The sequence below is a fragment of the Xylaria bambusicola genome (assembly GCF_022495145.1).
Source record: "Xylaria bambusicola strain CBS 139988 unplaced genomic scaffold F5B22scaffold_2, whole genome shotgun sequence".
Taxonomy (NCBI): domain Eukaryota; kingdom Fungi; phylum Ascomycota; class Sordariomycetes; order Xylariales; family Xylariaceae; genus Xylaria; species Xylaria bambusicola.
This window is the reverse complement of record NW_025953555.1, coordinates 1,620,211-1,634,095: the sequence shown is the minus strand read 5'-3', so window position 1 is coordinate 1,634,095 and position 13,885 is coordinate 1,620,211. Positions and strand designations below refer to the sequence as shown.

At 50.5% G+C, this 13,885-nt stretch overlaps 3 protein-coding genes across 3 annotated transcripts; 2 read left to right on the top strand and 1 right to left on the bottom strand.

Annotated features, from left to right (window-relative positions):
• The first annotated feature begins 556 nt into the window (after positions 1 to 556).
• On the top strand, positions 557 to 5,267 carry F5B22DRAFT_166849 (uncharacterized protein). Its single transcript, XM_047969297.1, has 7 exons — positions 557 to 698; positions 750 to 2,970; positions 3,203 to 3,293; positions 3,543 to 3,871; positions 3,942 to 4,394; positions 4,445 to 4,616; positions 4,684 to 5,267. The coding sequence occupies exons 2-7, from the start codon at positions 866 to 868 to the stop codon at positions 5,029 to 5,031; spliced, it is 3,498 nt and encodes a 1,165-aa protein (XP_047835949.1). The 5' UTR covers positions 557 to 698; positions 750 to 865; the 3' UTR covers positions 5,032 to 5,267.
• Positions 5,268 to 6,265: 998 nt separating this feature from the next.
• Positions 6,266 to 6,947, top strand: F5B22DRAFT_586541 (uncharacterized protein). Its single transcript, XM_047973557.1, has 2 exons — positions 6,266 to 6,773; positions 6,828 to 6,947. Exons 1-2 carry the CDS (start codon positions 6,462 to 6,464, stop codon positions 6,852 to 6,854), a joined length of 339 nt encoding a protein of 112 aa, XP_047835948.1. The 5' UTR covers positions 6,266 to 6,461; the 3' UTR covers positions 6,855 to 6,947.
• A 780-nt stretch (positions 6,948 to 7,727) lies between these two features.
• Positions 7,728 to 11,344, bottom strand: F5B22DRAFT_641728 (uncharacterized protein; the record flags this gene model as incomplete). The annotated part of the gene is made up of 2 exons (XM_047978025.1): positions 7,728 to 11,001; positions 11,100 to 11,344. 2 exons carry the CDS (start codon positions 11,342 to 11,344, stop codon positions 7,728 to 7,730), a joined length of 3,519 nt encoding a protein of 1,172 aa, XP_047835947.1.
• Between the last annotated feature and the right edge of the window lie 2,541 nt (positions 11,345 to 13,885).

The following is a 13,885-nucleotide window of genomic DNA, read 5'->3' as shown; positions in this document are numbered from 1 at the left end:
GCAACAGCGAGTGCGATGTGCAGGCAGGCGAACAGGCGAGCCGGCAGCGGGACTCGAGAGGGGGGAAAAGAAACACGAGACGACTTGTGGAATGGTGCAAGCAGGTGATCAAGGATCCTCAGGTGACTAACTGACGCCAGCAGTCCAGAAGGGGCGAGAAGAGGGCAGACAGACAGATAGCATACCTAAGTACCCAGCATAAGCTGTCACCGCGTGCAAAGCGCCGTTCAAAATAACCGTACAAAATTCAAAGTAGAGTGTCGCGGGCCTAGAAAGACGGTAGTATTGTGGTGGCATTCACAGTGTTTGTATGACACGAGGCCGGGATAGCGACACATAATAAAGCATCCTCCTCGCTCATTATCTGGGTAACATGAGATGAGAAAATAGGGGAGAGGGAGAGAGCGAAAGAGAGCGAGAGAGCGACTGACAGAGTGCCCAGCTGTTGTTGACAGCCCCCGGACAGCGGCGTGGTTTAGCGGGCTCAGCGGCGCATTAGCAGCCGTAGAACTGACTGGGGGGCGCATTGGTGCTGTCATGGCGGGTGGTGAGTGGCCCCAACACCAGTAATTTTTTTTGGAGCTCGCTCGCTCGCTCCCCTTTCGCACCAGCATTCCGTCGCCATACCGCGTATCCGATCCCACCATCACAACGCGAACAAACGACGGTGTGCACATGCCCAGCGCCCCAAAAGAGAAGTTCGTGGCCCGTACTCCTGCTTCAAGTCCAAGAGCTAACATCGTCTGCAGTCATTATACTGAAGGGAGCTCTTATTGCGAGGTTGTGACGCGCACGCGCAGCGGCAAATAGGGGGCTCGCTCCCCATCAATCCTCCTCCTCGCCAGAGCCAGACCAAGACAACACCATGTCTTCTTCACACCCCAAGCCTACGCGATCGCGTCTACCGAGCCCTCACCGCCTGTCGAGCTCATCCGTTGGTCATAGCCGAGGCGGGAATATCGACGGCTCTCGCACATTCATGCAGCGCTGGTTGGAACCACCCGTGCAGAATAAGGCCAGCTTCCAGGAGGCTGGGTTGATGCGCGGCGGTGTCGTGGAGAACATGGCTCCCTTAGGCACATTGCCCAAGGCAGCCATGCTGAAGAAGGCTCCCCTCTGTGCTGAGAGCCCTCCACCCAGCTCTGGATCGACTGTGAAGAGGATAGTGCTCAAGAAACCTTTTTCACCTGCCTCTGTGGGTACCGCAGTTCCGCTCATCACAACACCAAGCGCAACGGCAACACCATCTGATATCACACGCATGTCAAGCAGTGAGGCCGCCGGCGCAATGGAGGATGCTACTTTGGACCCGATGCTGTCGCCGACGTCGCATCTTGCGCTGCCGCTTCCGGTGATAGATGACATGAACGACGATGATTATGTGCCTAAGAAGTCCAAATCCCGCCGCGTCTCGCACCGTCCCAGCCACGCCAGTGTCTCTTCCTCCTCTGCCACTCCCACGCATCCACGCAGACAGTCACACAGGCACAGAAGTGCGCGATCTAGTCCTGTACCCCCCCATGTTGATCCCACACCTGATCCCACACCTGCTCCTACATCACCTACACGCTCTGAAACTCCCTCCATTCAGCAACTAGCACGCGAACCAGATGATAAAGAGCAAGCCAGCAAAATCGTCGAGATCGCGGTTGACGAGGCCCTTCGTCACTTTCGCTACCCTACTGCCTGGGCACTCCGTCTTCTCTACGATGAGAATTCAAGAGACCCTCATTTTGTTTCGATGATTGAGGATATATATTACCAGCGTGCTACGCCAAAAATCATTCGCAAATTCCGTCGTTTAGTCAGTGAGAAGAAGAAAGAGGGTAAGAAAGAGAACAAAGGGTGCTACTACTTTGTGCCGCCGCCGACGGGTGGTCGCTTTGCACCACATAAGCCGGCCCCTGCACCTTACGAAAACCTAATCAAGATGGAATTTGCTACGCTTCTCCGGACGTCTGCAAGTGATGTCGAGGTCGACGCCGACGGCCATGTCAGCAAAAGACGCAAAACAGAAGCGGGAGAGGGGCGAAAGACGCCCGTTGACCAGGCTGATACGCAACCTCATGTCGCAGTTACGGCCACTACAAATGGCGCAGGCTTGCACCCACACGGTCACAAAAACGGGAACCATGCCCATAGCCACCATGCCCGTGGCGGCGTTGCCAAGGAAAAGTCGCCGAGGGGCAAGAAAACGCGCTCCGGCTCAGTCAGCAGCACGTCGTCTCTCTCATCCGTCCCCGATGACGCGATAGAGGATTATGACGACTTCATGGGCAGTGTGGATGGCGATCTAGAGACCTCGCGGATGGAGGGCCAGTTGGCCGAGGGAAATAATGCACAAATCCCGGCAGGATCAATGCAGCCAATCAGCGTGGGGCAGGCGAAACCCGCCGTCAAAAAGCAGATTGTTTCGCCCAACCCTGCTCCTGAGCACAACACTCCTACTACTCACCACCCTCGCTCACGGGACTCGAGCATGCCCGCCGCGGCTATCACAACCACCAACGGCAACCCTCACCAGCATCACACAAGCCAGGCCATCCCCACCCTTAAATTCCAAAGCCGCTTTGGCGATGCCAGTGAGTCTCCTGACTCGATCATCCGCAAGAAGCTCTCACGGAAATCTGAGACGGCAGTGAACACCAAGAGTGTCTCTGCCGACAGCTTCGTCCGGGAGCCTCTGGGGCTGGATGAGCTGCTTCATGAGCCAGCCCTTCCCCCGCAGCCTCCAGCTCCTCCTCCCGAGCATGCTCGGTTGTCCCGGACACCAGCACCTGCACTGAGCTCACGGGCTGCCAGGGCAGCCAAGAGGAATCATGACGATTTTGACGACGCGAGCTCACCTACTGCATCGTCCTTCCGGGCTGATTTCGAGCCCTTGTCGTCGGCACGCAATTCACGTGCTGCCACCCCAACGAACCCTAGATCTTCCAAGAAACCTCGAGGGGGACTACGCGTCAAAACATCGTAGGTTTTGGCTTCTTTGTTCATTCATCTACGTGCATCATGCTTGCAAGTGAGGTGTCTGCAGGGGCCTAGTTGTGTTGTCACGAGTGAGGCAGAGCCAAGTGGCGATGTGGCACCACATAATTGCAGGTTGGCGAAAGAGGGCCTTACCTACTATATGCAATTCTAGTACTATAATTTTACTGTTTTCTTCCGTGGAAGGGTTCGCTAATCATGGTTCTGTGCATTCCAGGCCGATGAAGAAGAAGGGGACATCTGCGGGAATTCCTCGTGGCAACGGTGAGCGACCGAGCCCGGTGAGCAATGGCGTACCATATAACCAGGTGAGCAAGAACAAACTGATTAGATCACTCTCCTGTCTCTACCACATTATTCTCAAATGCACAACACGACGCACTATCGGTTGTTTTCTATTCACGGAATGAGCGTCTAGCGGGAGCCGAGAGTCAGGGAAGCCCTAGGGCCCGAAGCCCAGTCCTGGGAAGTGCTGATCATTCGGTTCCCGCTTTTGCCGGATCCTGCGTAGCAATCGGCCAGACCGCCTAGTGCAATGTGCTAACCACGCGCTTTAGGACGATAATGACGATTCCTGTTATACTTGTGGCGGCAATGGAGAACTGGTTTGTTGCGATGGGTGCACGTTTTCATTTCATTTCATGTGCATTGACCCTCCCATGGACGAGGGTCGCGTTCCCGACGAATGGTTTTGCAATGAATGTCAGATGCGGTACAATCCACCACCTGAGATCGAGCGTAAAGGCATTTTTGGCCCACTTGTAACAAATCTGCAACGCAAGAATCCGCGTGCCTTTCGGCTACCTGAGCCCATCAGGGAGTATTTTGAAGGCGTCAAAACCGGCACAGAGGGCGAGTACGAGGAGGCTGTACTCCCTAAGCCCAAGTGAGTCTCTCTGCCACATTTCCGACAAGCACGGCTTCTTGTTCATAGGGCTAATTTTTTCATTTTCTAGGGCAAGCAAGAAGAACACTGAAGAAGCTTTTGATTTTTTCAAGCTCAGAAATGGTGACAAGGCAGTGTTGTGCCACAACTGCCACAAAGGAGCTACGGACAATCGGCCGATTATTCCCTGCTCAGTGTGTGGTCTCAACTGGCACCTCGAATGCCTCAGCCCCCCTCTAGCCCTACCCCCAATCTTACGGACGTGGCGTTGCCCTTGCCATGTCGACGATCTGCTCAGTGATCTTCCAGTCAGACTGGCTCCAGCGCATAAGTATCGAAAGATCAAAAATATGCCAGTGATTGAGCAGTGCTATAGTCGCGGTCTGGCCAATAATGGATGGATAGAGATCGAGGAAGATGACAGTGACGACGACGACGATGAAACTGCTTGGAGGGAAAACAAGGCGTTTGGCCGTGTGTTCCGGGTGTCTGCGAAGGGTATCAAGCGAGAGTTCATTTCTCGGTCAGTTACTTGGAACTGCTATTCAGGCGTTATCTAACCATTGATTACAGAGTTCACCAGAACCGCGGGGGATCCAGCTTTCAGCCTGGAATAGTCAACAACCCCGCCTCAACTGTTCCACTCAAAATGCCAAGCCTGGAAGAACAGCAAGCCGCGCTGACTCTGGTGCAGCTCGCCGATGGCCAAGGTGATGGAGCCCATCAGCTGGTTCATGCTATGATGGTAAGTTGGATCTAACTGACACTACCCCTGTACCATGTATTTCCCTAATAACAACTTTTGGCAACAGTCCCATGCAAGCCCAGCTGCCGTCTCCATGCTAGCAAAAGATGGTGCCCAGCGCGTTACTATCGATAGCCTAGCTGATGCTGACATCGCTACGCTTGAGACTGTGCTCGCACAAGCAAATGCTTTAAAACAGAGAGTCTCCAAAATTCTCGAAAGCCGCACAAATCATGCCTGCCATGAATCATCAGACATCGAACTAAAGGCACTCACACCTAATAGCATCTCCCACGATGATTCAACAATTGTTGATGAGTTGAAGCTTGAATTTGACAGCTCGCAGGACGCGGGAAAAGCTCAGCACGCCGATGACGCCAAGCCGGTACTTGACTCTGCCATGCAAACCGACTGAAAATGGCTCATTAAGATTCTCATCACACACGCATACATCAGTATAGGCACATAGGGATCAGGAGTCCCTATTACTGACCAAGAGTCCGTCGCCCAGTGGAGAACTTACCCTAGTATTAATTTTGTCGGGTTGGTTTCCATGTTCATCGTATCTATAGCAGTGGTGTCACATTGCAGATTTGTGATCGAACCTACCTCCTCGGTGGCTATATACTTAGCTTTACACCCTCTTGAGTCTAGCGGCAGTATCTGGTTGGGATTTTTCACTGCTACCGATACATTACACGCCGCGTTGCGGCCCCTCAGTCGGTGGTCGAGCAATCTGAATGCCTACATTATCTCAGCAATGTTTTACACAGTTTAACTAGGAAGAAGCAAGTCAGAAGAATGAATAAAGTAGGCTACCTCTCCAGACATCTTCTTGGGATCATCTCTTTTCTCATGCTCGTTTGGAGGATTGAAATATGATTTCATGTGCGAGATATTTCCCTGGAATGCGCCGGTATTCTACTCCTGTGATGGTGCTCATAAATCCATCTGCGCTTGCAGTGTGAGGCGCGTGGAATGGACAGAAAGACATGGAATACTGAGAGAATTCTGCATTGGTATGGCGTCGAGCATTAGTAGTATAATAGTAAATTACTTTCTTCGTATCATTGTGGTTTATGCTTCGTGTCCTTGTTCGCCAGCAGTGAACTTGCTTCTTCTTTCTGGTGCCCAGAATGCCACTTTATCAGACCTACGTAGGCTTTTCTTCCCCCCCTGGGTGAAGTTTAAGATGGAATCGACTCACGTTCACGCTGTAATCACGAGTAGTTATCAGACGAGGTCTACTAACTTCTACTTTGCTTGAGTAATGAGTGTAGCTGTACGCCAATTCCAAGTCTACCACTGTGTTTCGCCCTTACGATGTTCATGATGCTCATCTCATCTGTCTACTGCTTTCCCCTGGAGATGGCAGCTAGGAATCCCAGGGACATAGGACGTCGGTGAGCGAAGCAGCTCGAATATGGGCCCTCAGATAGATAGATAGACGAGTAAGGTTGGTAAAGACGTATCTAGAGCGACGACGAGGGAACTAGGTTGGGAACTTGGTATTAATCCTAGAATTCTAGCACAGCCTACCTAGTGTTGTTCACACATTCCATTCGAGTCCGAGTAGGTAGTGGCGAAAGAGATAGATAGGTAAATATCATAAGTTGGCACACATATTTGTTAGCTGAAGAGACTGAATTCCTGACTTGCGAGGCTTCTCCTCCCATCTCTCTCTATGTATGTATATATAAAGATACGACACAGGGAGGCTGAAAAGTGAGATCATATACCCAACTCACCAACCACTAATAACTCCCTCAGCAATCCATTTCATCCTCTCACTGCTGGACTAAACAAGAGAGTCACGAAGCCCGTTACCATCACTACCTTCTCAACATGCGGACCACTCGAAGACGACCGGCTCCATTCCCGAGCAAGCGACTCACGCCCAGCCTCACCGCCAAAGCAAGGAGCTACTTCCCCTGCGACGACCCGCGCCGCCACCGAAGGGATAATCTGCTCGCCGCTACACCCGTCGTCGTAACCATGCTAGCCATGAACTGGTTCCTCGCCTTTGACACACACTCTCTAGGCAAAGCTATCATTTGTCTTCATAAAAAGGATGATACCATACTATACGCATGGCATGTAGTAATCGGGAAATGCGCAACATCGAGGGGATTTGTGCGGCGGCCACCACGCCGCATTCTGTGCGCTGATTAGTGGTGAGGGTTCTGGGCATTCGATTAGATAGTACTCAACATGCTTCACCTTTTAATCCATACATAGTAATGGTTGCTTCAGAATGTACTTGGTGCCTTTCTCAAAACGTATAAGGGCACTCCAACTTTGGTGACAATAGAACAATATCAAGTTAAACAAAGTGGCTCAACGGTCAATAGTTATATATAGATCAACGTATATACAATCTTACACATATTCATCGATCATTCGAGTAGGAACTACTACTACTACTACTATATAGGTAATATCTACCTACTTTGATACTTTCTTAGTACAACTCAACGTGGATCGGAAAAGCAAAACAAGAAGGAGGTGGAAAGATAGGTCGCTGGCCGAGTGCCTCAAGAGGGTCACTGAAGTAGCCCCTCGCTCCACTTTGTTTAATAACCATGCTTTTCATTCCTCTAAGGGACCGGTTGCCTCGCAAAACCCGTCATCTTTGCCCTGTTCTACATGAGATGAGTACATGAAAGCTCTCCGTAAGGAAATGAGTGGTCTTTTGAAAACATCATTGTTAACCCCCAGTCCCCCCATCCGGTCTCGACCAATAGCAAAACACCTCCTTTCGGTCGTGATGGAGATAGTCATATCTATAAATCGCCTTAAATGACATTGAAAAACGAACGTGAATTGGGCAAAGCATCCAGAAATCGCATAATAAGTTCCCTGTCCTCCCGGTTTGGCAGGGAATTAAAGGCAAGCGGCACATTGTAGCTCCGGATCAACGAAGCTTTAGTTGCCCGCTTCATCTTATATTCTCAAAATAAACAACGAAAAGGGGGCCCAGATTTGATCATTTCATGTCAGCTCATATAACTGTACAAGCCAGAATTGGCGATGGACAGGGGCGATTGTCACAACAGTAAGGGATCAATAGCGCTGCGATTATCTCTGGAACGGAACTATCAGTGCCGCTTCTTATGGTCGAGGCGAACGCTTTCGAGGGGGTTGACTTACGCGTCCGCGTCTCGAACCGACAGGTTGTTCTTGCATGTATGGAACATTCGGCATCCCATTAGAGTATCCATAGCCGCCCATATTTACCCCCATACCAAATCCAGGAGGCGCAAAACCTGCTGGCGCTCCGGGAGGCTGAATAGGGCTACTATTCGCCAGATTCTGGCCTCGGAATTGGTCCATAGCGGGGTTTGCATTATTGTACCCTGCATACCCAGCTGGCATTGGCGGATAGAAGGTGTTCATTGGCGGCGTGCCACGCGAAAGCATATTCTGCTGATATTGCATTTGCTGCATATTCATAGGTGCCAGTGATCCGTTGGCCCCATTATATACCGGCGCTTGAGGTCCATACGGGGCATAGGGGGGGACGTTGGGGTCTCCGTTCTCACTACGTGGCACAGGATAGCCAGTCATCTCGTAGTTGGCCGGAGTACTCTGAGGATGGGGATTCAGGTACTGGGTTCCGTATTGCGGATTCTGTTGAGCGGCAGCGTTGCTCGTTTGCGCTTGTCGGGAAGTAGGGCGCTGGCGTTCACTCGATGCATGGCGGCCAACAGATTGATCACGAGATCCGCCACCGCCACCACCACCACTTCGGGTAGACAAGCCAACCTCATCCATCAATCGCTTGTAGCCCTGATTCGGTTGGGCCTTGATACGTACCAGAACATTTTTCACGTTCTCTACGACTTGACTCCTAATTGTCTCATCGAAAAAGGGAGTGGTCAAAACTTTGAATATCAGAGTAGCGCCACAGGCATGATCGCTAAGGATTGCCTCAAGAGTTTGATCCTTAGAGGTAAAGAAAAGAGCTTTTAAGATGGTATCCCGTGCCTCAGGTTCCGCTTTCTGATTGATGACCTTCAAAACCGTGAGGTAGGCAACTTTGTGGGTGCAGAGATGAACTAGGTAAGGAACCAGCTGAGGGGCTAACACACTGCGCCGTTGGGGGAAAGTGCATGTATCTAGGAACCATGTCAACAAAAGCGCGCCATTGGCATTTGTTGCAAGTTGAACACTATGCAATGCGATAGCGGCAGCAAGCATCCTTTGTTGCTCCTTTGTGGCATGGTGACTTTCGAGACATGCTCTCATGGCTCGGGCTCCATATCGCCCCTGGCCAACCTCCCACATTCTACTAAGCATGGTCTCGAAAATAAAGTCGTTGAAGGGAGGGCCAAACTTTAGACATCCTTGCAGAACGTAGTTGCCATATTGATCGAGGAATAAAGGAATGGTATACCGCCGCAGGTTTTCAACGATAAGGGACATTTGATGATGTGTTTTGCAAACGTCAATGATCTTCTGAGCTGCCCAGGTACCATTCTTGTGCACACCAATTTCAGCCATATGCGGGGCAATCTCAGTAAGCATTGCGTCCCTAAACTCGTCAGAACAATGCTCGAAGAGCTTCTGGACGACAGTATTGCCTAGATAATCTGATGATAACTCAGCAATTTCGGGAAGCATCTCGACGGCAATGTTCTCGATTTCTGCTTGAGACAAACTTTGATTATCGATGCGTTTTCGAATATCCCTCAATTTCGGGGCATCATGAATACGAGTGTGCGTAGGTTCGCGGATAGGGGGAATCTCGTCGACGAACGTAGTGTATTGGATAGCTTGTTGAAGACTAAGCGAAATCCGATATGTATCTTCGTCTGTCGCCCCAAATGATCTAACAATTTGCAAAATATCGGTAGTCATTTCATGAAGAGGGGGGATAACAGGGACTGCAGTTGAGGTATTGGCGGTAGATGATGCACCATCTGGGGTAGCACCAGCAGCAGCTGTGCCATTGGTATCTTGATGCTTTGCAAACGGATCAGGGCTTGGGCTTGGGAAGGTACTGTCATGCCCGGGTGTGTTGGAAGCTGAGGGAGGCTTGGCAAAATTGATTCGAATCGGGCCGGCACCAGGAAAGATCTCCTTGCCGTTCATACCAGCCTTGGCCGCAATCGCACTATCGGTCCTCTCAAAGTTGACGAAACCACAATTCTTATGAGTCAAAACTCTTGCCGACGAAATAGGCCCATAAGATTTGAACATTTCGGTAAGCGTAGAGATAGTGGTCGATGTCGGGATACTCCCTAGCCACAACGCACTAGTCGGGCCCTCAAGACCAGCTTCCTCTGCTGTCAATAAACCATTGTTTCGGCTATTTGACCGACCTAGATTCATCGCAGCCACAGCTGTTGGGAGTTCATCGTAGTCTTTTTCGTCCGATAACCGTATTTCAGCCGCAGTTATCGAGTTATCAAGACGCGAGGGAGTGGGATAGTAATTGCGCATAAGTCGCGAACCTGCGCCTTGGAGATCAAGCACTCCAGCTGTCCGTGCACGAGGCCGGGTGACAGCTTGAGAGGTCAATGTCTGAAGATTCTGCACAGCAAGATTATGGCTATGGATTGCAGCATTCGTAGCGGCAAGCTGATCCTGTAATTGAGCGAAATGATTTTCTATGACCATAGCATCCTCTTCATAACCATCATCCTCCTCATCCGCATATTTATCCTTATTGTTCACCGAGTAAGATCGAAATCGGTTTGCTTGTTTAGTAAAATCAGCGAGACCAGGAAGGTAAGGGGTGGCGAGCTGGGCACGAGCTGGCTGTGGTGTCTCAGCCAGGCCTAGGTAATCAAGAGTCCTCATATGAACATCATTGTCGCCTGGCCCGTCCTTCGACATAGCAGATTGTGCTGGCGAACTTGGGCCGTTAGACCCAATGCTTGCGATACTAGCAAGAGTATTGCCCCTCTCGCGGCCGCTCGGGTTCCACGTGCTGAAAACGGAGGGCCCAAATGGCGAGGCAGTGCCTGGGCCGTGGGAGAAGGGGCTCCGCTGGGGCATAGAGCCCGCACGAAGTCTCGACAAGAGAGTAGACGACTGTGACGCATTCGTATTCTCAGTGAGGCCTGGAGGCGGCGTCTTGTTGAATGGAGTATGAGTAGGAGTTGGGCGAGAAGACTGGGAAGAGAGCGTGGGAATGTTCAAGAGACCGTTGCCGAGACCACCTGCGGGAAATCGAGAAGGTACAGTACCAGCTCGAGCACGTCGGGTGGACGGGGCGCTATCAGTATTCGGTAGTTGTGCAAAATCTGGGAAACCATCGGTAGGTGATTCCGGGATATTCTCTCGCAATGGAGTTGAGTTTCCACTAGTGGGCGGCCCGCCCCATGGGTTGGTCACAGGAAGCCCAGGGACGCCCTCTTGGGCTTGGATTTCTCTGGCCCTATTGTGTAGGATTAGTAAATTTCATTTTGAGGGATACAGTCACGAGTTGTTTTGATTTTCTTGGGGTTAGAGGGCAAAGATCAAGGTGAGTCTTACCGCTTAGAGAACAGTCTCGCGGAGCCAGGGGTATCATGCGATGGAGAACCAGCCCCTGATCGCGAGGCACCTCCCATTTTGGAGGCAGGGTTCATTACGCCTGACATGCCGAAAGGAGACTTGATCGAAGAGTTACTTGGAGATTCAATGGGGGAAATATGGGTGACGGGAGAGGTAGAACGTTGGCTGCCGGCAGACTTAGGCGGATAGCCGATAGCCAGGTGTTCGGATTTATTAGTTGACATTATCAATTAATCATCCGACCCTCATCAGGAGAAGCAACTGTATGGGCTCTCCACGGATGATGATATAGGGCAAGCCGATCGCTCTGTGATATATAGCAGAGAATCAGTCGAAATTGGCGCTGTGGTCAAGTTGGCACGAGCTTCCCTGTTTGTGCTTCGGCGGATCGACAAATGGGAGGTGGGTGGGGGCTCGATTACGTCGTCTCGCGCAGTGCACAGAAGAAATGCTCTGGAAAGGAGTGGCGCTGAGGTTCGAAAATATATGATCCCACGGTTTCCCCTTGGGGTATTACAATGTGGTGAGCGAGGTGATCGTGAGCAGATAGAAAATATCCGCAGAGCGATGAGCACGCAACACGCAGAATAGCTACTGGCAACGCTATAAGATTGATCGTTGTTGGGCAATCGATCGAAGGAGTGTCGAGATAGGTCCGATAAAACGACAGCTTGAGTATGTGTATTGCGGTGGTTCTAATCGAGGGCGACCTGTGTGGGATAAGTTGCGATTCCGGGGTTTTTTTTTCGGCGTCTCCCTTCGAAGGCGAAGTGCCTAACCTAGGTATTTGAATCCACAAATGTGGGAGACAGAAGAAGCAGAAGAAATCACAACAAATATCTAAACAGATTGAGATCAATATACAGGCTCCATTAGTGACGCGGATGGTCGAGGCTGAGGGGGTCTAGGAGGAAGAGCCTGGAGAAAGGAATAAAAAAAGAGGCAGTTTGGGTAGGGGAGGTTGAAGGAGTGATGGCGGCGGCGGTGGTGGTGGTGGTGTTGGAGGAGGAGGGTGGTGTAAGAAGGTGGTGTGTGGTGTGTGAGAGGTGTTCGTTCCAGTTAGGTCCAGGAGAAGTGATCTTGGCTGGACCTTGGCCGCTGGGAAGCCCTTCAGCACTGAAAACCAGGCGTGAGAAAATGGGGAGAGCACTGGAGGAAACCAGAAAATCTGAACGCCCGTTAGTGGGGGCCAGGCTCCCTGCTTGCTTGCCTGGCTTGCTTTGCCTGGTTTCCTGCTTAGCTACTTAAGTACAGGTAGGTACCTTAAGTATCTGCTAAGTATTTGTAGTCGCTGCCGGGAACACAAGTAGGTACCTGCCTCGCCTGCCCATTATGCCTAAAGCACTTATGATATACCTAGCTGGAGACCATATAATCGAATCTGTATATCAGTATGCATATATATGCAATACCTAGGGTAATCACATATATGTATATAGGGATGTATATGCACTTATGCGTATATTTTGTAGGGGCAGTATGTAGGTACCTAGGTACCTAGGTAGGGACGGAGGGCGCACCAGAAACTCCTCCTGTATCCCCCCTACTTGTTAATTGGTCGCGTTCGTAAGGGCATCCAAAGATCCAAAAGGCCATGTATTTATCGCCCTTTATCATTATGCCCAGTTAAGGGGACTTATTAAAAAAAGGGCCCAACTGCTGGTTCATACCCTTCAAATCATAACAGAATGCCTTGAGCAGTACTGCTTGAGCTTCCTCTACTTACAAGTCCACAACAGCGCGCCCCGCCATTGCTACATAAACGCATACAAGCTAGGATAGCGAGTGTACTTACCTACTTAGGTACATACATATGCAGCCTGCGTGCTTCATATTTATTCTCCAGGGTCGTAAGTAATGTGGCCGGCCTCTGACTATTTTCTGTCAATCGCATGAGAATCAGGCATCGAGAACGAACATAGACAAACGCTTAGGGAATGTGGCTTGTCCTTGTAGAACTGTCGGGGGCGAATAAGATAGATAGTATTGCATTCCCCTCTTCTAAATTAATTTCGAATTGGGCGAATTAGCATCGATCCCTTCAACAGACCTTATCAAGCAATCTTAATTGCTCTGTGTTCTGTGACAGTGTTCTCTGCAGGTAGCTAGCTGTTCATGAGCCATTTCTGAGTTTGCTCTCGAGTCTGCTCTGAAAGAATGAAAGTTGAAAGGCTAACCTGATATAAGATGGTATTGTAAGTATGTATCCATCATCTACACCCACGATCTAGTGCACATGTACATTACTGCTCTAATTTACTTACGGCACTTATGTCTGTACTCAGGATAGAGGTACAAACTCAGACCAACACTTGGCGACGTAAGGGTTAACCAGGACATTGTCGTTAGAGGTTTGCTTGTTCCAAGGCGATTGTACATACAAGCATACCTAACGTTGCCGCTTCGTGCAACCCATCGCGCGGTGGCGAGCAGTGTAGAACTAAGCTCGGTAAACATTACTACAGGCTCGACAGGAACGAAGCAAGCGTTCCGTGTGAGCAACCAGCTAGACGGCAGAAGATTAGATTGATGAGCCGGCTGTCCTCAACGCACACGTATACCTAAAGTAGGTTACACTTGTGAGGGGGAGAAGAGGCCAAACCTTGTTACAGCGTACACGTAAGTCTTACGAAGTAAAGACACACTCAAACGGTGAAGAAATGAAGGGAGACTGTTACTGAGACGCAACATCTGTTACTTGGGAACAAAACTACAAATGATTCGGCACATTGGAACTTGGGTACCGAGCTACCTAATGTCCTCGT